The sequence below is a fragment of the Saccopteryx leptura genome, chromosome 1 (assembly GCF_036850995.1).
Source record: "Saccopteryx leptura isolate mSacLep1 chromosome 1, mSacLep1_pri_phased_curated, whole genome shotgun sequence".
Taxonomy (NCBI): Eukaryota; Metazoa; Chordata; class Mammalia; order Chiroptera; family Emballonuridae; genus Saccopteryx; species Saccopteryx leptura.
In genome coordinates, this window is record NC_089503.1 from 4,134,100 (window position 1) to 4,158,490 (window position 24,391).

The window sequence follows — 24,391 nt, forward strand, 5'->3', positions numbered from 1 at the left end:
GGGGTTACGCCACCCCCCAGCTGCAGCGGGTTAAGAGCAGCAGAGACACGGGCTCGGGAGGTCCACGTTGGGAACGGTCACCTGGTGAAGATCTGGCCAGTTTAACGCAGGTCATAGGACGGCAGCTTGTGCTGGGCCCCTTGCCCGGCAGAGGGCCCAGGCCTGGCCAGGGTGCAGCAGAGCTGTCCCTCTGCAGCGCCCCCCCCCCCCGCCCCCATGTGTGGCAGACTCCAGTCGCTCCACACTAACTCCGGTGGGCACTGAGCTGGGGCTGGGGCTGGGGTGGGGCCTGAAGCAGCCAAACCTATAGACTGAGCTCCACTGCCCTCCAGAGAGAGAGAGAGAGAGAGAGAGAGAGAGAGAGAGAGACCAGCGCCCTGCCCTCGGAGAAACAGCCTGCACTCAGCTGGAGCAAGGCCGATGGCCACTGAAAGAGGTCTGGCTTCTGGAGAGCATGCTGGCTTACCAAGCAAGTCATCCAAGTGTCACCTGGCCCGCTGCTGGGAGAGGACCCTGAGCCACCCACGTGCCGGTTAAGGGGAGCGAGGCCCTTCCGAGGGGGCACGCTGGGGTGGGGGGCAGCGGCCTGCCCAGAAACAGGTGGAATCCCAGGGAGAGAATCCCGCCTGCTGTGTGAGGGGGAAGGCTTCCTGGAGGAGGCGGATTACTGGGACATGGGGTGGGGGAGAGGATGTGTACGGCCTGGTGGTGGGGACAAGTGGCCCGACCTGAGGGAGCAAGGGGACCGCTTGGCTGGCGGAGGGAGCTGGGTTGGGAAGGTATGAGCGGAGCTGCTTGTGGGGCTCAGTGCACACAAGAGCAGGAAAAAGGGGGCTGGGGACAGTGACTAGCTGGGGACATTCCCCACCAACCCCCAGAAGGGTGACACCAGTGTCCCCCAAACTCCGTGAGAGGAAGAAAATGCCCCCCACCAGAGGAGGAGGCAGTGAGCCCCGAGCGCTGCAGGTTCCAGAAGCACGGGAGGGAGGGAGGGATGTGGGGACTGCTGTGTCACAGGGGGAGGGAGGGTTTCCTGCTGCCCCTACCCGAGCAGCCCAGTTCTAGTGGCCAGTGAACTGGGACAGCAGTCAGACCCTGGGCAGCAGGTGCTGTCCATAAAGGCCCAGGTTGTGTTTTAGGTTTTGAGGACTGCATTTGCCTTAATGTGCCTTAAAAGTGCAAACACCGTCCTTAGGCTAAGGGCCAACAAGAACAGGTGGGCAAGATTAGCCTTCAGACCTGTAGATCGCTGCCCCTCAGCCAGGCTCAGCCTGGACTCGGGCTTCTGTTGGGGAGGAACCAAGAAAGTGCCTCCATGGGTATCGCAGGCCCCTGCCAAGTTGTGGTGGCTCTGATGGGCACCTGCCTGTCCCCACCCTAGCTGGGCACACCCCCTTCCTCCCCAAGTTCCTCTGGTCTGGGAACTCAGAAGGTGCTGTGGCCCTAGGGCAGAGGTCGGGAAACTTTTTGGCTGAGAGAGCCATGAACGCCACACGTTAATATGTAATTCCGTGAGAGCCATACAATGACCCGTGTATATTACGCATTATCCAATAAAAATTTGGTGGTGTGATTGGCTCCAGCCACCCGCAACCATGAACATGAGCAGTAGGAAATGGATTGTAATACATGAGAATGCTTTATATTTTTAATGTTATTTTTTTATTAAAGATTTGTCTGCGAGCCAGATGCAGCCATCAAAAGAGCCATATCTGGCTCGTAAGTCATAGGTTCCCGACCCCCGCCCTAGGGCGATTTTCCCAGGGGGTTACAAGTGGCTGTCATTTTTTTGGATTTTTGTTTTTGAGAGAGAGACAGAAACATCAATTTGTTGTTCCACTTATTCATGTTGTCATTGGTTGATTCTTGTATGTGCCCTGACCGGGGATCGAACCCTCAACCTTAGCATGTTGGGATGATGCTCTAACCAGCAGTCACAGTTCTTAAAGAACAACTTGGTACCCAGAGATCCTAACCCACTCCCTGCCTCTCAAGCCAGCCTCACAGCTGGGGGTCTCAGTGAGATCCCTCCAGAGGCCTGGCCCCTTCCCATGGCTTGAGTTTGATGAGGATTCCCAACCCCTGGAACTGGTCAGGACCACTGAGACGTCCTAAGGCTCAAGGACAGAATGTTCTGCGTGGCCTGGTGGTCAGGGGAGCACTGTATGTCCAGAGATCCCAAGTGGGGTGCCCCTGCCAGGCCCCACCTCCCACAAGCATCATGCTAACCCAGTAGCCCCTGACAGGAGGGCGGCTGGGGCCTGTGTGGCACCCCACCCCCGGAACTTATGCTGTAGGTCTTAGCAAAAGGGGGTCCTGCATTTTAAACCTCACTAGAACCAGTGTCTGAACTCAGACATGGAACATTCAGTTTTCAAACAGACTTAATGTTTAAATTTCAATTTTTTAAATTCTTAATGTGTAAGGATTGCTAGTAACTTAGCCTTGGCTCTTCCACAGATGAGAAGTTTTTGCTGTTGGGGCGGGGTGGGGGCAGGGCGAGGTTCCCAGTGCAGCATGGGCTCGAGCTTGTGAAAGGGGCGGGCTCCTCAGGCCCTGGCAACTCCATTGGTCACAAAGGAACCACACCTATGAGCTCTTCAAGTCCAGGTGCTGGCTCAGATAACACTGCCAAGAATGAGCGCAATGACTCCAGTGACGAACTTTTAGGACGCTCCAGACCTCTGCGGTGGAGGCTGTTGGGCTGAGTCTCATCCACGTGCCCTCACCCAGGGTGAGGGTTTGGGGACCGGGATCGTGCGTGGCGAAAGCAGCACTGCATGCCCCACATCGCAGTGACAGCCCTGCTTGGCAGTGTCCGAGTCCGGAGCAGTTGAACGCTGTTAACATGCTGGAGGCATGTGGTCCCTTTCCTGAGCCCCGCCCCTGATCATTTCAAGCCTTCAGCCACTGACACCTGTGCCCCTGTGCTCACACTGCAGATAAACCCGACGAGATCGTCCCTGCCTCCAAGCCTTCCCGAGCTGCAGAGACAGTGGCCGTGGAGTCCAGGGTGGCCACCATCAAGCAGCGGCCCACCAGCCGGTGCTTCCCGCCCGTCTCGGACATGAACGTGAGTGGTTGCGCCCAGAGCCGGGGAGGCGGGGAGGCGGGGAGGCCTCCGGCACCGCTCCCACAGTGGCAGGGCAGAGCATGTGTGCAGACTGCCACCCTTACAGTCTCAGGTCACAGTCTCTGTGCTGTGCAGACACAGAGCCCAGACCAGTCCCCACAGGAGTGCCGCCCGCCTCTCCATGGTCTCAGACCACAGCTGTCCTTAAGCTGGGGGCACCCACAAGTGTTTGGGCCTCAGCTGGACACTTAGGTGCGTCCAAAGGCAGGCCAGGAAGCCGTGTGACAGGCACCCACTACCCGAGACCCGGTGCCTCACCCAAGCCCTCTGGTTTGCAGTCTGTGTATGAACGCCAAGGGATCGCCGTGATGACACCTACCGTTCCCGGGAGCCCAAAGGGCCCGTTCTTGGGCCTCCCTCGAGGTACGATGCGAAGGCAGAAATCAATAGGTAAGAAGCATGGCCACACCTGCAGACGTTGTCCCTGGGCTCTCGGAGCCCCTCAGTGGTACCCAAAAGACCCCCAGGCCTGCCTGCTACGGGGTGTGCATGCGGTCTGCCCGCTGGACACAAAATCCAGCATGGTTCCCCCAGCTTTGCCGGCCAAGCCGTGTGCAAAACCGGCAGGGCGTGCCACATGGCGGGGGGTGGGGGGGTGGGGGGCAGCACAGCCAGGTGGGCGGGTCCTGTGTCACCCTGCCTTGCAGCCACTACTGTGTCTCAGAGGTGAGCTCAGCGGACACACTTCGGAGGGTGGTTGGGTCAGGCTCTTGACGTCTAATAAAACTGTCCTGTGTGTTGTAAAAAACTACTGCCCTCTCTTGTTAATGTCACACTGGTTCCTACGGACTGTCCCAGGCAGGGTAACCGCGACCTTCAGATCCTTTGTGAAATAGCCCAGCGTTGTCTTTACCACGCAGACTCTCAGAGGGGCCAGGGCCACTGCTGGACACCAGTGGACCCTTGCCATCTAGAGACAAGTGTGAGCCGCAGCCCCGGTCTGCCGGAGGGAACACTGCTGTTGTGGAGTCGCCTCCTGGTGCTGCTGCTGGGGGAGGTGGCCGCATTGTCACTGGTCTGAGGCGGTCACTAAAGACCGGGATGGTAGAGGCCGCATCTGCCGTTTCTGAACTCGCCTTCCCAGTGGCTCAGGGCCACGCAGACTAGCGTAGACGCCGGGCTGTCACTGGCTCTTTGACTGGTTAATAACAATTGATTTCCTCCTGTCAGACAGCAGAATCTTTCTATCAGGTCAGTGAACCTTCCAGTTTGAAATCTGTAATCTGAATGTAACCCGGTTTACTCTATAAGGCGTATTCTTAAATTGTTACTCCTTGGGAACATTAATTGTCAGGCAACCAATGTGTAGCGAATGGTCAATGAAGGCCTCTGGCACCCGATGCCAAAATGCCCTCCCACAGGAGTATGTGGAATTTGGAATACCCTTATCGAATGGAAATTTTCATTGGAATAAGTTACTGTAGTTCATTCTAGAAATTTTTTTTTGAAGTGACTCATTTTGTTACCTCTGAGAATCCTGCATGCCCCTAACGTGACATATGTGATTTTGTCGGTGCCCATGTCTGTGTGGCTTCCTGTCTCATGGAGTGCGTTCTGTTGATGTTTTTGTGTTTTGGGCTGTGGGAAACAGAGTCGGAAAGTCTCCCCCTGTCCACACACAACCTGCCAGGGCCACAACACGCCCTCGGCACCTCTCACCGCCAACATCCACGTGCTTCACTGGCTCAGGTCCCGGAACGTGAGCTGGCTGTGCCTCGTCAGCCAAGCTGTGACCCTGGCTGGTCGTGCCATGGGAAGCCACACCCCCACAGCACAGCCACAGGGCCTCCAGGGCCCCGCTGCAGAGCGAGCTCACAGGTGGGGGGCCGCGGCCAAGTGTTCACACAGCTCCATGTTCCTGGCATGGGCCAGGGTCGCAGGCTCTGGGCTCGCTCCCCTCCCAAGTTCCAGCCTCCCTGAGGCCCAGGAAGGTCCAGGACCCTCAAGCCCTCAACGGCCACAAGAAGTTATGCCAGAAAATAGGTTCGTGCCTGTGGGTGCAACCATTACAGGGTCACAGCAGGATGCTAATGCTCCATGCAGTGGCACTTCCCATGTCCGCCAGCCAGCACGGCAGCACCGTCCACCTGTGCAACCTGCCCTCACTCCAGGTGGGCAGTGAGACTACCTTGGCACCAATGCACTAAAAACAGCCTCAGGGACCTGGCTCACCCTCAAGGGTGCTGCTTCTCGATCCAGTCCTCGCCCCCAGCACGCCCCAACACGTGCACACACGATGCAAACATGCACGCAGCCCAAGCGGTCCGGTGCCCAGCTCTGAGTGGCACAAATGGGACGTCTCAGCAGCACCCAGAGCCCCAGAGCCTGCCTTTCCCTCTGTTTCCGGCTCGGAATGGGCCCATCATCTCAGTACTGTAGCTTGTGCTGTGTTCCGCGAACAGTGTGCATCGTGGGTGTGAGGAGTGTGCGGGCCTACTGCACACCCATAGGATCTTAGTGGGGTGCTTGCCGTTGCCTGACTTCACACTAAACCGGTCTTCTCCTTGTAGGAATCACGGAGGAAGAGCGACAATTCCTGGCCCCTCCGATGCTGAAGTTCACCAGAAGCCTGTCCATGCCGGACACATCCGAGGACATCCCTCCCCCACCGCAGTCCGTGCCCCCATCCCCCCCTCCACCTTCCCCCACCACCTACAACTGCCCCAAGTCCCCGACTCCTAGAGTCTACGGGACAATCAAGCCCGCGTTCAATCAGAATGCCGCTGCCAAGGTGTCCCCCGCGGCTCGCTCTGACACAGTGGCCACCATGATGAGGGACAAGGGGCTGTACTACCGCAGGGAGCTGGACCGCTACTCGCTGGACTCCGACGACCTCTACAGCCGGGCGGCCGCCGCCCAGGCCAACCTCCGCAGGAGGGGCCAGATGCCCGAGAACCCGTACTCGGAGGTGGGGCGGGTGGCCAGCAAGGCGGTGTACGTGCCCGCCAAGCCCGCCCGGCGGAAGGGCATGCTGGTGAAGCAGTCCAACGTGGAGGACAGCCCCGAGAAGACGTGCTCCATCCCCATCCCCACCATCATCGTCAAGGAGCCGTCCACCAGCAGCAGCGGGAGGAGCAGCCAGGGCAGCAGCATGGAGATCGACCCGCAGGCCTCGGAGCCGCTGGGCCCGCTGCGGCCCGACGACAGCCTGACCGTCAGCAGCCCCTTCGCCGCCGCCATTGCAGGGGCCGTGCGCGACCGGGAGAAGCGGCTAGAAGCCCGGAGGAACTCACCGGCCTTCCTGTCCACGGACCTGGGGGACGAGGACGTGGGTCTGGGGCCGCCTGCCCCCCGCGTGCAGCCCTCCAAGTTCCCCGAGGAGGGCGGCTTCGGCGAGGAGGGCGCCGAGCAGCTGGCATCGCCCACAACGCCAGGCACGGTGCCCAGGGAGCCAGAGAGCCATTTTGTGGGCGGCAGCGAGGCCGGAGCGCAGGGGGAGGCCAGCAGGCTGCCGAACCCCGTGTCCAAAGCCAAGGGGCCCGAGGGCAGCCCCGCGGTGCTCCCTAAGAGCGGCAGCGCAGCTGGCCCCGAGAACTACGTCCACCCTCTCACAGGGAGGCTGCTGGACCCCAGCTCCCCCCTGGCCCTGGCCCTTTCCGCGAGGGACCGCGCCATGAAGGAGTCTCAGCAGGGCCCGAAGGGGGAGGCCCCCAAGGCCGACCTCAACAAACCTCTTTACATTGATACCAAAATGCGGCCTAGCATGGAGGCAGGCTTCCCTGCAGTCCCCAGGCAGAACGCGCGGGGGGCCCTGCGGCGGCAGGAGACCGAGAACAAGTACGAGAGTGACCTGGGCAAGGACCGGAGGGGCGACGACAAGAAGAACATGCTCATCAACATCATGGACACGTCCCAGCAGAAGTCGGCGGGTCTGCTGATGGTGCACACGGTGGACACCCCCAAGCCAGATGACTTCCTGGAGGAAGAGGAGAAAGCTGACGTGGAAACCAAGCCAGACCACACGCTGCCGGAGGTGCCAGAAGGTGTTCCTGAAACCGAAGGTGCTTTACAGATCTCCGCTGGCCCCGAGCCCACGGCCACCACGCCTGGCAGGACCATGGTGGCGGCGGGCTCCCTGGAGGAGGCGGTGATCTTGCCATTCCGTATCCCTCCCCCCCCACTGGCTTCCGTGGACCTGGACGAGGACTTTGTGTTCACAGAACCCCTGCCTCCTCCCCTGGAATTTGCAAACAGTTTTGATATCCCTGATGACCGCGTCGCTTCCGTCCCCGCTCTGACAGACTTGGTCAAGCAGAAAAAAAATGACACTTCCCCATCCCCTTCGTTGAACTCCAGCCAACCAACCAACTCCGCAGACAGTAAGAAGCCGGCCGGTCTTTCTAACTGTCTGCCCGCCTCATTCCTGCCACCCCCCGAGAGCTTCGACACTGTCACAGACTCGGGGATTGAGGAGGTGGACAGCCGGAGTGGCAGCGACCACCCCCTCGAGACGACCAGCACCATCTCCACAGTGTCCAGCATCTCCACTCTGTCCTCCGAAGGCGGGGAGAACGTGGACACCTGCACCGTCTATGCAGACGGGCAAGTGTTCACGGTTGACAAGCCCCCTGTACCTCCCAAGCCAAAAATGAAGCCCGTCATTCACAAAAGCAATGCACTTTATCAAGACGCGCTAGTGGAAGAGGACGTGGACAGCTTTGTGGTCCCCCCACCTGCACCCCCGCCACCTCCGGGCGGGGTCCAGCCTGGGACCATGAAGGGGATCCAGCCAAGGACCTCTAAGTTGTGGGGTGACGCACCGGAGGTCAGAAGCCCGATCCTCTCGGGCCCAAAGGCAAATGTGATCAGCGAGTTGAACTCAATCCTGCAGCAAATGAACCGAGAGAAATCGTCCAAGCCAGGGGAAGGACTGGACTCGCCCACGGGGACCAAGCCAGCCGGCCTCACTCCCAGGTAAGTCCCACAGGCGGCTCTGATGCAGACTCCACACTGGGCCTTCTTCGGCCACGTCCAGGCGCTGTGACCCAGAGAAGCCTGGGCAGCGGCCACAGCGGCCGTGAAGAGGGGCTCGCGGAGCCTCTGTTGCGCTTCTCGTTCTCCCGGACGCGGCGCGTGGGTGCAGCCCCGTTCCTTCCGGCAGGATGGCACCCGAGTACAGACTCGTGACCCCGTGTGGCCAAGCAAAGCCAGCCCACTGTGGCTTCCAGAGCACGGCTGTGCTCTCGACCTGCATCCAGATCTTTGCCAGGACCACCCAAAAGGCCAGTCCCATGCCTTGCTGAAAAGCCCAAACTGAGCGTGCTCCACCAGGCTGGGAGGGAGGGTGGGGATGTGGTGGGCAGGGGTGAGGTCGCTCACTGGCCGAGGGCCGCTGGCCTAGGGTGGGGGGTGCTGCGTGCGCTGCGCGGTCAGTTCCGGGAGAGGCGCTCCCCCCAGCAGCCTGTCCGACCCCGCCAGCGGGCCAGCCTGGAGGAAGAAAGGTGTCTCGCTGTCCCGGTCAGCCGTTCTGTCTCATGCAGTGAAGCCACTGCCAGTGGGACCGGCTCCACTCTGAGGTGTTTGCTCACCCGACCAGAGGCCCTGCCGGGGCGCCAGGGCTGCGGCTTCCAGATGACCCGGCCCTCCCAGCTCTCGGGCTCCTTCCCCGTGGCACGCACCAGGCCAGTGCTCCCTGGGCAGCTATGTCCTCTCTCTCCCACCAATGTGTGTGCAGGTCCCGTCACTCTGACTAATGAAGTCTGTCTTCCTGCCCCTGCTGGGCAGGCGCAGGCCCCATGCAAACATCCGAGTCCATTAATCAGAAGTCTGGTGGCAGCCAGGGCTCGAGGTGCAGGCAAGCTCCGGTTTCCCTGGGACCCTTTCAGTGCGGGCGCAGGCAAGCGACTCGGGGGCTCCCAGTCCTTAAGAGAGTATCACCCCGCCACCTGCCAACAGGACGCCGACCACTCACTGAGTGTGACGTCCCAGTAGTGCCTCCCGCCGAAGCAGTGAAGGCTCCCGCTTCCAGCGGACGCACGTACACACGCACATATGAATACCACAGACTTGGAAATATCAGACTCCGAAGTCCTGAGGAAATTTCATCAGCCCGTTTAGTCAGCCCTTTCTCGTTATGTAATGATACAGTTCTTCAGTTGCTATAATGTGAGGACAGTTCAGATGCCTTACCAAATGCTTTACACAGGTGATGAACCTGTGACAACCGGGGAGTAGGGGGCAGCTGTCATCGACACCCATCTTTCAGGAGACACAGAGCCAGAGACGGAGGGCTCAGCCCTGTGCACAGCTGGTAGGAGGCAGGCCGGGACTCAGGCAGAGGCTTTCTGACTGGGGCTCCCCCGCCCTTGCAGCCCTTACAGCGTCTGAGTGGAGGATGCCCGAGGGGGTGATTCTGGGACAGGAGCCACGCTTCACTGAGCACGCCCAGGGGGCCCGGGGCCCAGGGCCCAACCCAACAGCATCTGGGTTTCTCTCCATCCCAGATGGAGGAGCTCTGGGCGCTCATCAGGAGCGGGTCCTCAGTTACACAGGGCAGGGCGTCCCTGCCCGCATTTCCTACGTGGGAGGGGCCTCAGAGCACAGGTGACCTGGCAGAGTCCTGTTTGATCTCTTGAGAGCAGCTGTAGGACAAACTCCGACCAATGCTCGGTTGCCAAGGACCGCCCCCTCTGGTGTGTCTGTCATCCTCTCACCCGGTGCACGGGCATCAGAGACACCACTGGCCTCCACACAGCACTCCGCAGGTGCTGGGCACCCTGCTCCCGCCGCACCCAAGGGCAGAGGCCCCAGCCACGGGCGCAGCTGGGTGGCATCGCCACACCCCCAACCAGGGAGCCATCTCGCTGTCTCCGGCCCAAGCCTGAGCTCCTGTTGAAACCCAGGACGAACCCAGAGGAGCAGCTAGATACCTTAACATCCGCAGGACTGACCACTGAGGACAGGGCTGCTCTTGGGCCTTCAGGACTCACCTTAAGCCCAGCTGGGTGTGCGGAGGTCTTTTCTTTGCTTACCTAGTGACTGATAATAAAGAAGGGTGGCCACCAGGTGGTCAGCAGCACCGCTGAGCACTCAGAGGCTATGAACAAGTCTTTCCAGCTCTCGGCCAATGCTCATTGTAGGCAAGGAAGGGGACGGCCTGGAGGCCCGAGGACACAGGAAAGTCACTGTCCTTAGGCACTTAACTGATGACCTCACCAGGCGAAGCCCTAAGTAGACGTGGGATCTACTAAGTAGGGTGGGGGCTACTGGGTAGAGCTACCGAGGGTACAACACAGCTCACCCCCTCACCCTGGGCGCATCTGTCCCACTGCATGTGTCCCTCCCCCACAGGCACACCCCGTGGACAGGCCTCTCAGCTGCCTGCTGCCTTGTGGCTCGGTGGGCAGGTTGTACACTGGCCAGTTCAGAGAGGAGACAGAGCCAAACATCATCAGCCAGGCACCGCCTGCCTGGGCGGCTCCAGCTACCTTTAAATGAATCAAAATTAAGAGTAGTGAGTGGCCTTAGGCAAGATGATACCAGAAACTGGATGAAAAGAATGCCTACTGAGGGAGAAAAAGTGAGGTTTTCTAGGGAAAACTGAAAATTGGCTCTGCTCTTTAGAATGACAGACAAGCATTCTTGTAAAATGTGTAAAAATCCCGTTCCAATAAACGTTCCGATCGCCCAAGAAAGGGCAGTTCTGCCCGTGTCTCCCAAGTGTCTGCTCACTGAGGGGCAGAGCCCACAGCTGGACTTGACCTTTTCAAGTACCTTTCACCCCTAGGTTCCGGCCTAACAACCCGAAAGTGTGTTCACTTGCTGCTGGAACCAGGCAGGACGGGGAGGAAGAATGAGTGACCAGACCCTTGCTGACCTGGAAACATGTGATTGAACTTGAGCCGTGAATGCGTTTCTGCTGCCCCTGGCTGCTCTCCCGCAATCTGGAGAGGTCTTGGTTACAGATGTTGACAAAAAGATGCAGTCATTTCCTTCAGTGCACAGTGTGGGGGCCTCAGGCCCCACCTGAAACACCTGCTAAGACGGGGTGCGCACAGCTCCGGGCCACATGCTCCTCAGGCACCCGGCCTGCCTTTCCCAGGGTGCACCCTAGCTTTGATGAGTGCGAGCATCGAACTGCATCCCAGTGGAAGAAGCTGGGGTTTAAAGGGAGCGCAGTCTCTGTGACAGCTGGCTGATTCTCCTCCTCGCCCATGGGCACAGGACCTGGCACTCTGCAGGCCCCACCCTTCCCTGCCTGGGACACTCGGAGCCCAGAGGATGACTGTGGGCATCAGCAACAGCACATCAGAACAAACACGGCAAGCATGATCTACAGTGGCAAGAATGTCCTTCAGGCCTGACCAGGTGGTGGCACAGTGAACAGAGCGTCAGACTGGGACACAGACAACCCTAGTTCGAAACCCTGAGGTCACCAGCTTGAGCTCAAGGTTGCTGGCTTGAGCAAGGGGTCACTTGCTCTGCTCTAACCCCCAAGTCAAGGCACATATGAGAAAGCAATCAATGAACAACTAAGGAGCCACAGCGAAGAATTGATGCTTCTCATCTCTCTCCCTTCCTGTCTGTTCCTATCACAAAAAGGAAAAAAAAAAAAACGTTCTTCAGCTGCACTGTGCATCTCACTTTGCAAACTGCTTTCAGTCGGTGATCTACAAACTGTGGTCTGCACAGCCTGGAGGTGTCGGCCGAGTGGGACTCTCCCCACTGTGCAGCACTTCTGTCTTCCTTCCAGGCGCAGGGCTGGGAAGCGAAGTGGACCCTCAGCTCTTGGGCCTGGAGCCACAGTGCCGTCACGGCCTGGGGTGACAGGTCAGGAGCCCTCGAGGGCTGCTTTGCGGGAGGGATGCCCGACTGAAGAGGCCTGGGCCTCAGAGGCTGGGAGCAGTGTGAGTCCTTCATCATGCATCTAACAGAGTTACTGGTCGCCTGTCGTGTGCCATGCATGATGCTGAGCCCCAGGACTCATCACTGGACAAGACGACACACAGGTCCCCTCCCCCATGGCACACTGCATTCCTGTCGGGGAGAATAAATGACAAGACAAAGCCTAAGTGCACCGAGTGCTGCGAGGAAACAGGGTCTAGCTGAGCTGGCCGTGTGCGGGAAGGACGTGCCACTCCTAAGTGACATCTGAACAGACCTGGAACACAGGAAGGAGCCCACTGTGCAGAAAGCCAGGCTCCGGGAACATGGAGCAGAGGCCAGCCAGGGCTTCCGTGCTGATGCGCGGCCAGGGGAGAGGGCAGCAGGCCGGCAAGGTCCTGGAGGGGCTGGCGGCCGTGGGAGGAGCGGGACTGCGTTCTCGGACGCAGCCGTTAGAGGGCTCCGCTGCGGCCCAGGCTGGGCAGGAAGACTGCCCGGCCGCTGTCAGTCGCCGGTTAGCAGGCTGCCTTGGGGTGCAGGCACAAGAGCAGGGCCCGTGCTCTGGAGACAAGTCAGGAACCTCCGCGCATGGTGGTTTGCCTGACTTAAGGCATCTTAACGAACCAAGGGGCTCTGACCCAGGACACCAGGCATCATTCCTGAAGCAAGGTGAGCCTGCTCTGTCAGCCCCCCACGTAGCGAGACAGAGCAGTGCCTGGAAGCTTGGAGGGGTCCTCCACAGGCTTCTGTCTAGAGGGCGTGGCAACCGCTGGGTCCCTAGGAACCCCTTCGCTCCCCCTGGCTCTCTCCTCGGAGTCCGGAGGCTGAGACTGGCCTTCGCCTCGGAAGGCACCCATGGGCTTGGGGGAGGACAGTCGGCCTGGGGATCCCCAGGCCCCAGAGGCGCCTGGAGGTTCAGCACAGGCCGTTCTCAGCGGGTCTTTGGTCCCCGCTGCCATTGTGTGTGGCCCCTCGCCGGGCTGGTGCCACCAGCTGTCTGCGCGCTCTCTGCTGCAGAATCCTGAGGGCCTCTTCGTTTAAAAACGTCCGTTTGAATGGTTAGAAAGTGAACTCTGCCCAGCTCCCAGAGCAGACTCCAGCCCCAGCCCAATGACAGAAGACGCTGTATGGTGGCCTTGTGGCCTCAGCGTCACCGCGGGTCTGTCCTCTCACGGCACCTGTGGAAATGTTGAGATGTCTGTGCGAGCAGCTGTGGGTCATCAGGCAGACCCCCGTGAGGGGACCACAGGACTGGCTCTCGGCAGGTCTTCGTGTGGACGGACACTGGAAAAGACTTGCCTGGTCTGACCGCAGCCTCTCCTCCTCACTCGTCAAATGGCCAATGTCAAATCCAGTTCCTACATTCTCAACTCTAAATTTGGGTGTTGGGATAACTCAGCAGAAGTGTATTGGGGTGAACAATCCCCCCTGAAAAGTGAGTGCCCTCCCCACGCCCGGGACGTGGATGTCCTGGCAGGACCTGCACCCACTGGCATGCCCAATGCTGGCTCGTGGTCAGGTCCCATAGCTTCCTGACCTGGCAGGTGAGCTTAGTAACATCCACTCGAGTTACTGACGGAACACGCGTGCTGGGCTCATGTGTGGCTGGGAGGCCTGGGTCAGTGTACGGAAGGGGGAGGCGCCCTGGCGTGGATCTGGAGAGAGGACAGAAGACTGCGCCCTGGCCGCCTTTCGCTGTCCTATTAACACCCTGCCTGTTGAGATGCTAGACATGGAACAGCAGGAGAAGGAGAGGGTATGTCCTGGAAACTGCAGCAGCCCACGGGGCAGGCTGAGAGCCATGTGCTGACGGGATTGGGAACCCCGGCCCGCTCCATGAGGCACAGGGAACAGGCCAGCCGCAGTCACCAAGTGGCCTCTGGCCCACACTGATCCCCCAGCCAAACAGGTTTTGTAAACACAATGAAAGGCCACCTGACTCTTAGCCCCGCCCCAGGTCCTGTGTGCTGATGGGTAATGTCCTGTCAGTCAGCTCGCAGTCTTGAACTGTTCGCACATGGGTTTGCTGTGCAAGGCAGGCTAGCGCATGGTGTCCAGGAGAGGGTGTGTGCCAGTGTATGCGTCTGTTCTAAATCAGGGCAGCAGATTCCTGTGCTCCACCCAGGAACCCAGGGTTGCTTAGCAACATAAGGATCTCAGCAACCAGGGGATCGGGCGATGAGCATCAGTGTGAGGCGCGGAGTAAATCAAATGGCTGAGGGGGAGGCAGGACAGGCCAGCCCAGGGCAGGCCTCACCCGGCTTGGCAAACTCTGGCGGTCCTTCCCACAGCAACATCCTGCAGGTGTGTGGGCAGGCCCCGGGCACGTGGCCAGACCCGACAACCCCCAGAATTCGCTGCCGGCCCTCGTCCTGTGGTGTGGATGTGAAGCAGAGCAGTCAAACCCGGGGGACCCTCCCTCCAGGGATGTTGATTCATCCTCCCTGAGCTGCAGACGCCAGGGCAGCTCAGCCCCAGGCAGGGCTATCAGCTGGCTCTCGGAGCGCCTGGAGCGGGGGAAACGTCACTCCAATGGCTGTTTGCTCTGTTGTAGCCCTTTCCTGGGTGGTGGTGTTCTGTATATTCACATTATCCCAAACTGAAGGAGGCAGGGTTGTCAATTTCCCATTTCAAATATGAAAGTGATGTCCATGCTGGTCCTCCCTCTGGGCAGTTACGTGGACTGCCCGCTCTGCCTCCCTCGGGCTGGAAAGGGAGGCACGGACAGCTTCTCAGCCAGCGTCCACACCACTGCTTTCATTTCCTCCATCAAAACAAGCGTCTTTTTTTTTAATTGATCTTGCAGTGTTGTCTCAAGCTATTCCATTCTGTCATTTTCATTTGCTCCCATGATGGGTGTTGACAGAAGAGGGTCGTGCTGAACAGAAGTAAGTGCCGCCTGCAGAGATGCTCTTGACCTCTGGTGTGTGCTGTCTCTCCTCCTCACTGCCCGCCGATGTGTTTGGAGAGCCTTCTCTTTGCTTCTGACAACACACAGCTCCCCTCAGCACCTTCCTTTAGAAATATGCCCACCACGTGGGGATGGTTGGACTATTTCCACAGGAAGGGTGGCGCTGACACCTGTCCTCACTCCAGGGGACGACTGCACAGGGTCACCACGCAGTGGCCACAGAGTCCTCGTTAGAGAGAGCGCCCTGGAGTGTTGCTCCAGGGCACCGCTCCCCTGAGCAGTGTGTTCTCGGACGATGTTTACCCACTCGACAAAACCGTCTCTGTTCCCAAAGGTACTCAGCCCTAGTCAACAACTCGGATCACTTCTGCATGGAGTGGCTTAACAGTGATTCAGGATTTTATTTCGCTCATGTGAGCTTAATTGTATCAAAGTGGAACAAATGAGTCTTCCCCAAAACAGAGGCATCCCATAGCTGAGAGGCAGATGGGGAGGGGCCAGGCCACCCTGAAGGCCGTCCACAGTACTCCCTCCTGTTCCAGCTTTGCCCACGATGGAACTGGAGGGGTCGCTGGGCCTATGAGCACCAGCACGTGCAGGTTTCTGGCCCTTGCTGTGTCCACAGCCCACCTCTCTCAGGAACTGGGGTCTCCTGCATGAGAAGCCCTGAAGCTCAGGAGGGCTCCCAGTCTTGACTTTGAGTAACTGAGGCTGCAACAGTGCAGGGGTCACCCTCAGTCTCACCTGGGGCTGCACACAGGCAGCCTCAGTATATTGGTATAACCACTACACCAGTGTAACCAGGAGCCAGCACTTCCCCCCAGGTTCTGGGCAGGGAGCTTATTCCAAACAAATCTCACCCTGCCCACCCGGTCCTCCAAAAAGCTGCATGTGAGGATGCTGTGGGTAGACAGTTGTCCCCGGCCCAGAGTATTCACCTGCACCTGGAAACGCTTCTCCTCATGACAAGATCAAGCCTGAGTCCCCGCACGGGTCTCTCCCGAGACCTGCCACTGCCCCCTCAAACCTAGAATATTCCACACCTGGAGTGACAGTGACTGCCATCGAGTAGGGAACTGTCACAAGGCTTAGGGACCCAGGAAACTGGTGATTTTACCCAAAAAGACAGCAGTGGCACAGAAAGATAGGAGCAACAAAAGATAGAGCAGGCCAGCTGAGCCCACCTCCAGCTCACTGCCATCACTAAAAAGCCCCTCTCCCGTCCTTGACCCTTCCCCTCAGACAGTGGCCCAGCGTCCTCACTGCCAGTCATGCATCAGCAGCTGTGCAGCCCGCCCTGCTCTATAGAACACTCCCACCATTCAGGAGGCGAGCCCGCCACATGCAGAGAGGCGCAAGACCCTAAACTAAAACACGTCGCACTGCCGTCTGGCGGAGCAGAATTTCTTTTTTTTTTTTTTTTTTTTTTTTGTATTTTTGTATTTTTCTGAAGCTGGAAACAGGGAGAGACAGTCAGACAGACTCCCGCATGCGCCCAACCGGGATCCACCCGGCACGCCCACCAGGGGCGATGCTCTGCCCACCAGGGGGCGATGCTCTGCCCACCAGGGGGCGATGCTCTGCCACGACCAGAGCCACTCTAGCACCTGGGGCAGAGGCCAAGGAGCCATCCCCATCGCCCGGTCCATCTTTGCTCCAATGGAGCCTCACTGCGAGAGGGGAAGAGGGAGACAGAGAGGAAGGATGGGGGGGGGGGGGGTGGAGAAGCAAATGGGCGCTTCTCCTATGTGCCCTGGCTGGGAATCGAACCCGGGTCCCCTGCACGCCAGGCCAATGCTCTACCACTGAGCCAACCGGCCAGGGCCAGAGCAGGATTTCAACATACACCTCACGTCCAGATCCTGAAGAGGGACCCATGGTAGGATGGCTCCTTCCAGAAGGGGCAGGTGGTCTGTCCACCTGCATGTGAATGAGCCCTCCTCCTGCTACATGCCTAGTGGCTGTGGCTTTCCCGGGGTGGGATGGACATGCCTTCAGTCTGGGGACAGCAGAGGTGAGCACAAGGCGGGGGCACATCCCTTCTGTGTGTGGCTGGCCAGCCTGCCGTGGCCCGTGAGGGCACTGCCTAGGAAAGACCACCTCTGTGCAGGTGAGCAGAGGATCAGACACAGCTCGGGACTGAGAAGCAGCCTCTGCCCTCAGGAGCCGCCCCGCCGTCTCCCTGACACCAGGAAGGGCTGGGCCTAGAAGAGCTGAGTCTGCCCCGTGCCAGCTCCAGGGCAGGACGGGCATGGGGCCTCCTTTCCGCCTGTGGGTAAGGGCTGTGCCTCCTGCCAGGGAGCCCCTCGCCGCCTTCGCGGGGGCTGTGCCAGGAGCCGCCCCCACGCTCTGCAGCACAGTGGCACAGCCCATGCACCCTGGGTCCCCACACACTGAGCCTGACAAATACTCCCTGTTCTCTGGTTTGGTGGATTTCTTCACACCTAAGGGTCCCCAAGTCTCTGCGGGGCTTCCACTTGGTGCAGCTGGGCCTTCCCTGCACTTGGCCTTTTCACCAGGAGGCAAGCCTGGCAGGCACCAGGGCACTCGTCCTTCCACTTGCTGACGTGAAGGCCCACGGTGTCACTCTCCCAGCAGTGCTGCTGACGGCACAAGACGTGGCCCACCGGGGAGCAGGCCCTGCTCCTGGCCCTGTCCCACCAGGGAGTGGGACCCCCTCCCGGCCCTGTCTGCGTGCCGTCCAGCGAGCCCCTAGTGCCTCACTGCCCTGCATGCTCCCCCAGCGCAGGACATCAGCCAGCTTCCCAGCCGAGGCGCGGGTGGGGGCTGCCTGTGTGCGTTGGTGTGTCCTCAAACTCCGCCTCCTGCTCCTGTCTCCCTGCCCCAGTCCTGGCATGGCAAGTCACTGCTCACTGCCAGTGCAGCTCCCACTAGACGCTCTGGTGTGGCCTGGGTGCCGGCACCCCTTCCTCGGTCGCCTGCACCCTGCTGACCTGCTCTGTGACCTGCCTTGTGACGGTTTTCTCTCTCGTTGCTGTTTCAGAGGCCCAGAGGTCGTGAGCACTGTCTCAGGGACGCGGAGCGCGACGGTCACCTTCACGGTCCGCCCCGGGACCTCGCAGCCCATCACCCTGCAGAGCCGGCCCGCAGACTGTGAAAGCAGGACCGCAGGAACGAGGCGTGCCCCAAGCCCTGTGGTCTCGCCAACAGAGATGAGCAAGGAGATGCTGCCTGCCCCTCTCTCTGCCGCTGCTGCCTCCCCTTCCCCCACCCTCTCCGAGGTCTTTAGCCTTCCAAGCCAGCCCCCTTCCGGGGACCTGTTTGGCTTGAACCCCGCGGGACGCAGCCGGTCGCCATCTCCCTCTATACTGCAACAGCCAATCTCAAATAAGCCTTTTACAACTAAGCCTGTCCACCTGTGGACTAAACCAGACGTGGCGGATTGGCTGGAAAGTCTAAACTTGGGTGAACATAAAGAGACCTTCATGGACAATGAGATCGATGGCAGTCACTTACCAAATCTTCAGAAGGAAGACCTAATAGATCTTGGGGTGACTCGAGTTGGACACAGAATGAACATAGAAAGGGCTTTGAAACAGCTGCTGGACAGATAAGGGTGGCTGCTCTTGACCTTTACAGACTTCTTGTTATAAGTAGAGATGGGCTTATACTGAAATGTTTGGATGGCCAAGCAAGATCTGTGATCACCAACCCCATTTCATGGGTTTGTCTCCTGGTACCCAGAGAAATGCTGAGTGTGTCTATGGCGTGGCTGAGCAAAGGCTTCGGAACTCCCTGGCTGTCTGTGGGTCTCTTTAGTCTATTTCTCTCCACCAAGGGCCAAGGGGAGGGAGTGTTTCTAGCTTGGGAAGATTCACAGCTTGCCTCCCGCATGCAGGTGACCTCACTCCGCCGGGTCCAAGCCTCCCCGTCGATTCGCGTGGGGTCCTGGCTCTTGCCGGCAGACACCAGTGTCCAGATACCTCCTGCGGCCTCCCTCCTCTGCTTTCTGGGCGCTCGCCCCGGGCCCAGCTCAGGGCCCTTCCTCAGCCTGTGGCCTCGCGGCCGGCACTAAGAGCTCACTTGCTCCTGTCTTTTCTGTACTGTGCTGGCAGTGAGAGGCCCAGCGTGTTCGTCCAGCGCCCCCCTCGCGGGCCTGAGAGGTAGAGAAACGTCCTTCTCAGTGGTCTTCCCCGTCTCCTCCCGCGATGCACAGCCTCGGTTCTTTGGCTCCGACGGTCTTGGCAGTGGTGGGAATGTGGTCAGGGTCGTGACCAGCTTTGCTCGGCTGTCTTTCTTTATTTCTGCAAATCGATTAGCATAATTCCAAAGTGGCCAAACAGATGTCACGTGGAGTTAGTCAAAGCACAAGGTCACGACTCCGAGGAGGGGAGACCTGGCCAGGGGACCCAGCCGGTGTGCAGCTGCCTGGGTCCGGGCTCCAGGACAAGCAGCTCCCTGCCAGGGCTCAGCCCACCGGGGCTGCGAGGAGGAGTTCTCTGCCTTTCAGACTTTCTTTTAGTCGGAAGTATTGAATTCTGCCAAGAGCAGAGCAGGTGAGCATCCGCTTTGGCACGAAGGACAAGGTGTAAGGTCAGCGTCGGGCACGTGTTTCTGCCTGTGAGCCGGCCCCTTGGCCGGGGGCTCGGTGGGCGCAGAGGCCTTGGTCCTGAGCCCAGCCAGGGCAAGCCAGCATCTCTGCTGAGACAGCCCTTCCGCTCTCTGAGGCCGGGGGAAACGGCACTGCGGGCCTTTCCCCCTTGCTCCCTGAGCGTCCCACCAGCTTGTCTTAACAGTTCAACAGGGTTTCTGAGAACCCAGAGGGTCTGGCAGGACCCGGGCTGAGAACAGGAGGGGCTGCCGGCGAGGGTGAGAGCGGCGAGTGGAGACCCAGGGCGGCCCCTGGCCTGTGCGCCTGCCCCACCCCTTTCCCTGGCGTGCCCCTCTCAACAATACCTCTGATTTCCAAGGGAGGTCGCCAGTAGCACGGGCCGCAGAACCTCCAGGCAGGCTTCTGGCACATTCTCTCACATTTGGAAGAAACTCGAATGTCAGGTTTTGGGGCTTTTATTATGATTTCAGAACTAGCCTAGCCCATCTCTAATTATAAAAACATGGTTTCTTTTCCTGTTTTCTTTTACGCTCACAAGTGTCTGATTAGGTCTGGGACAGCTCTAGAATGAACACGTAAAACTTAGCTATTTACAGTCTTTCTTCACCGCAAGTTTAGTTGTACAGATAGTTTATAAGCACAATATTTTAAGAAAATAAAGCGGCTGGTCTACCAGGCAGCCCTGTGCTACTTCAGTGCTGGAAAGTGAAAGAAAACAACTTTGTGAGTTCACAACACTGTTTCTGTGGAATAATTATAAAAGTATGACCTTTTTAAATCAACCTTATTTGGATGCATCTAAACCAGCAGAGCTGTGTTACATTTTCTATCTTTGCTAGAACTTCGTCACTGAAGGACAATTCTTTCTTCAAAAGTGGTTACAATTTATAATGCAGCAGTTTCTGAAACACACGCGTGCGCACACACACATTTTTCCAGCCACATGCCCCTGAATTGGAAACCAAGTTTTGGACTTCACCTGTTCCAAAACCTTCTGCAGGTCAGTCTTTGCATCCGAACGACCCGGTCCAGCTTGGAGTCGATGGACGATTCAGACGCTTTGCTTCCGTGTGCTTTCACTTTTTCCATCAAGAGAAGTTGGCAGCTAAGGTGCGCTGGGCGGCTGCAGAGGCTGCCAACGGTCCAGGGAGCGTCACGGCGGTGGTCTGGCCGTTCTGTCTTCCACGTGGTGACATGCACATGCCGTCAGCGCACACTTCTCACGGCTCTTTTCCTCTGCTGCCGGGGCCCCCTCTGTGCTCAGTGCCACAGTCTAGACAGGACGCGGGGAAGGAAACCACAGGCAGAGAGTGACCCGTCCCAACTTGGCAGCTTTAGGGTTGTTGGACTCTGGTAGCCATCCGGTCAGTGAGCGCTGGCTGTACCTTTCTTTAAGACACTGCAGGCCACACGCAGCTCACCCAAACAAGCAGGCTGAGACGGAAGAGCGCGGAGCTCGCTGTTCTTACACTGTCTGACCACAGCAAAGTCAGGGCCTGCTGGCACCTACACTGCCCAACACAAGAAACACGTATTGCCAAAACGAACCCGTCTCTAGCTCCATTCGGTGATTCTGCTACAGAAAGCAATAGCTCCTCATTCCAGTCGCCGCCCACTGTTCTCCCCTCGGGACACGTTAGGACCAGGCCCTACGCCACACCCTCCTAATGGTGAACGATGTCAAACTGCTCCGGAGGATCATGTTAATACTATTCCAGGTTTTACTATCAACTTTTGTTATATACTGTAATTTAAATAAATTGCATTTACATGCCTAGTTTCTGTAATATTGTGTATACAGAACCAAAATCTCTCAAAATGTAAATTATGAATACCTGCCAAGGCACCTTCTCGAAGGTGTCTGTGCACATTTTAAGTTAATTTCATAAAATATAAAAATGATTCATGTGACTGTTGATTTGCCGAACTTTACATATCACAAAGTGAATTATTTGTGGTACTTTAGTTAATAAAACGGTGATTTTTTTTCTCCCTGAGTTACTGAGCGAGCAGGCATTACCTGGGTGATCTGGCAACGACTCATTTTGTGTGGGCCACACATACTGATCTTTTTCCATTAAGTTTTGTTTTGGGGGGTTTTTTTGGTTTTTAGAAACTAATTTGTTCCACACTATAGTTTGTGTAATGTGTTCACATTATCTGTTACTGTTACTTTTGTGCTTTTATTTTTAGACTTTATTAAAAACAAAAACAAGCTCCTGTAATTTGCACTTTCTCCCAATCCTTAAATCTCTTGTATGGCAACCAAATTACTGTACAAAATAAATATACTATTGCACTAAGGTTGTGGTTCTGATTGCAAACAGTGATCACTGTCTGAGTTAAACAAGCAGAAAGTTGCCGAACTTGCAATCTAATGCTGGCGACTTAAACGTCACGGCCACTTTACCTCTACAAAGCTGACCAGAGTGAAAACGCCCCCTTCATCGAGCCAGGCTGCCTCAGTTCCATTTCCTCAAAGGGGTCTCTGTCTAGAGGGAAATGTGTTTTATTTCAGCACTGTGCAAGTGTCGACGTGGCCATCTGCACGCACTGCTGTCACCGCGGAGCAAGGCTGGCTTCCTTTTGTTTTGAAACAGAAGCAGGGGTGTCAGGGAAGGTGCCCAGACTGGGTCTCCGGGGGCCCAGGCCTCCCCCACACCCACAGCCCGCCTCCCAGCTGTCAGGCCCTGAGGGCTGCAGAGCCCGGCAGCCTCTCCGGTTGACACGACGCTAAGTTCTGGTAAGCATGCAGGACTAGGGCCTGGGCAAAGAGCTGAGCCAGAAGACCTGGGCCATCCCTCCCGCTGCCGAGTCTCTTCAACTTAGTGAGCCTCTGCTCGGCCTCAGCGGTGAACACCTGTCTCTCTCTGGCCGTTCTTCATCGGCACGGCAGCCATCGCTTCTGTATTCATGGAAAGTCCCATCCCTCGTCCCTTCTCTCGTCCACCTTCCCCCGAGTCCTCTTGTCTCGGTGGCTTTACCCGATCTCCACCGCAACTTCACCTTGGTTTTCCTCCAGGCCTCTCCTCGTAGATAAATGTATCAGCTTGTCTTGTTAAGAAAAAAAAAAGTGTATTGGAAGGTTTTTTCTTTTACTTGTACTTTGAGGCATTTTAATAACCAGTGAGCTGAACTGTCTTTGCGTATCTGTAGAGACCCACCTACACGCCAAGTCGGTGACGACCCCACAGTGGCTGGGTGTGACCACCGCAGCTGCATGTGTACAGCACTGCCTGTGCTTTGGGGGGGAATCGGGTCCTTTCCAAACTGGTTTCTCAGCCTTCAACAGAGCTGATCACTTCCATTTTTAATCCACACTGTATCGGTGATTTTCTTCATTGTTCCTGTAACGTGTTTCAACCTCCCACAGTCTCTGCTGTTTCATGTTTAAAACCACAAAACCACTGTCCGCTGCTTCTACTCGGGAACTCTGTCTATAACAACTCTGAAACTTTCATATGAGCCTTCAAATAAACACAGAAAACAAAGGAAAAAATCAAGTGTGTGCCTTGGGTGTTTTGAACCTGATCTGCATAAAAACCATGCTGTATTCAAATGCTGTATATTTAATGAGAGGATAAATATATCTTCAATGTATTAATGTAGCTGATACAATAGTTCTAGTGCCTTGTTTTCTGAACTGGGAAGCCCATATCAATGCACATCGTAAAGTCAAAAACGATCCGAGAAATGAAATGTTGAGAAGACCTAGCCATGACTCTGGAGCCTTTCTCATCCTAAGACTGTGGACAGACACAGTCGTTTAAGTTAAAAAAAATAAAAAGAAATTGAAATAAGATTGTGTTATCAATTAATTTTCCATTAAAAGTGCTCTCTACTATATCACTTTCAGTATTTTCATTTAGTTAAAATACAAAACGTGTTTGAGAATTTCCATGAAAAAGAGAAAGGTCGCTCTGCCCGGAGTCCGGGCTGTCAGACCTGCTTCCTGGTGTTGTGTCGCCCCCTAGTGGTCCCTGTGGTTAATGCTGATTGAAGCTGGCAGTATTGTTTGTTCTCACATTTTGTTAAAAATAATCAAAATGTTTGATTTTAGTGATAGAGGCCAAGCATCCCAGAAGAACCATTTCCATTTTTCCTAAATTGAAGGAGTACAGTACATAGTCTGTTTTTCTTTTATGAAAAAAAAACGCTGTACGATGCCATCAGGTAACTCTCACCGCGAGGCTACTGTGCTCCGCGCCCTGGAGATGAACCGGTAGGCTTCCCTGAGCAGCCCGGGGCATCCCAGATCAGTCTGCAGTGTAGCAAGCCGGTCAGGACCTGCCACTCTGCCCATGGGACGAGAACGACCACAGCAACAGTGGAAGGGCAGACGCTGGGCCCGGCCAGCAGTACAGCCCCATCTTCCCGGGACCCCTCCGCGAGCAGGCGCTGACCTTTCCAGAGGCTCGGCAGACACACGTGCTGATTACTCGCATGTCTGGGCTCTTCTCCAAACATGTCTGAAGGGAGCAAGGAGCCACCCTGTGCCTGCGTTCCTCACCGACTGTCAGAGCTTCTCCCGGCTGCCAGTCCAAGGGCAGTGAACTGGGCACTCGGACTTCTTGTTTCAGCCAGGGAGTGTTACCAATAACCTGAGACTCTGAAGCGAGTGGTTAGGAAGACATACCTAGGGTTTCCCATTTCACGTGCTGCTGCCGCCTGTGTGTGTCCAAGAGGCAGGGGTGACCTGCAGCACTGATCACAGCCCCTGGGCAGGACAGACGGGCAGCTGAGCCCTGAGCCATGTGAGACACACCTCAGGGAAATGGCCACTGGTCCTCAGTGCGGCCAGCTTGGCAGGACTGGGTATAGAGAGGTGACCCTCACCTGCACCCGGTGCCCCTAGCCCTCAAGCCATCCTACCACTGCCCACTCTTTGTCCTCCCTGCCAAGGGGACTTAGATGTGTTCTTCAAACCCCAGAACCAGACAGCAGGAGAACA

General features: G+C 57.3%; 1 protein-coding gene across 1 annotated transcript in view; it reads left to right on the forward strand.

The window, feature by feature from the left end:
* Positions 1-21,727, forward strand: part of SHANK2 (SH3 and multiple ankyrin repeat domains 2) — a 428,650-nt gene extending 406,923 nt beyond the window's left edge. Inside the window, exons 26-30 of the mRNA XM_066359996.1 lie at positions 2,943-3,073; positions 3,412-3,523; positions 4,304-4,324; positions 5,644-8,047; positions 17,872-21,727. Coding sequence (XP_066216093.1) covers positions 2,943-3,073; positions 3,412-3,523; positions 4,304-4,324; positions 5,644-8,047; positions 17,872-18,442 — 3,239 coding nt within the window. The 3' untranslated portion in view covers positions 18,443-21,727. The remainder of the gene's footprint in view (positions 1-2,942; positions 3,074-3,411; positions 3,524-4,303; positions 4,325-5,643; positions 8,048-17,871) is intronic.
* Positions 21,728-24,391: the final 2,664 nt, after the last annotated feature.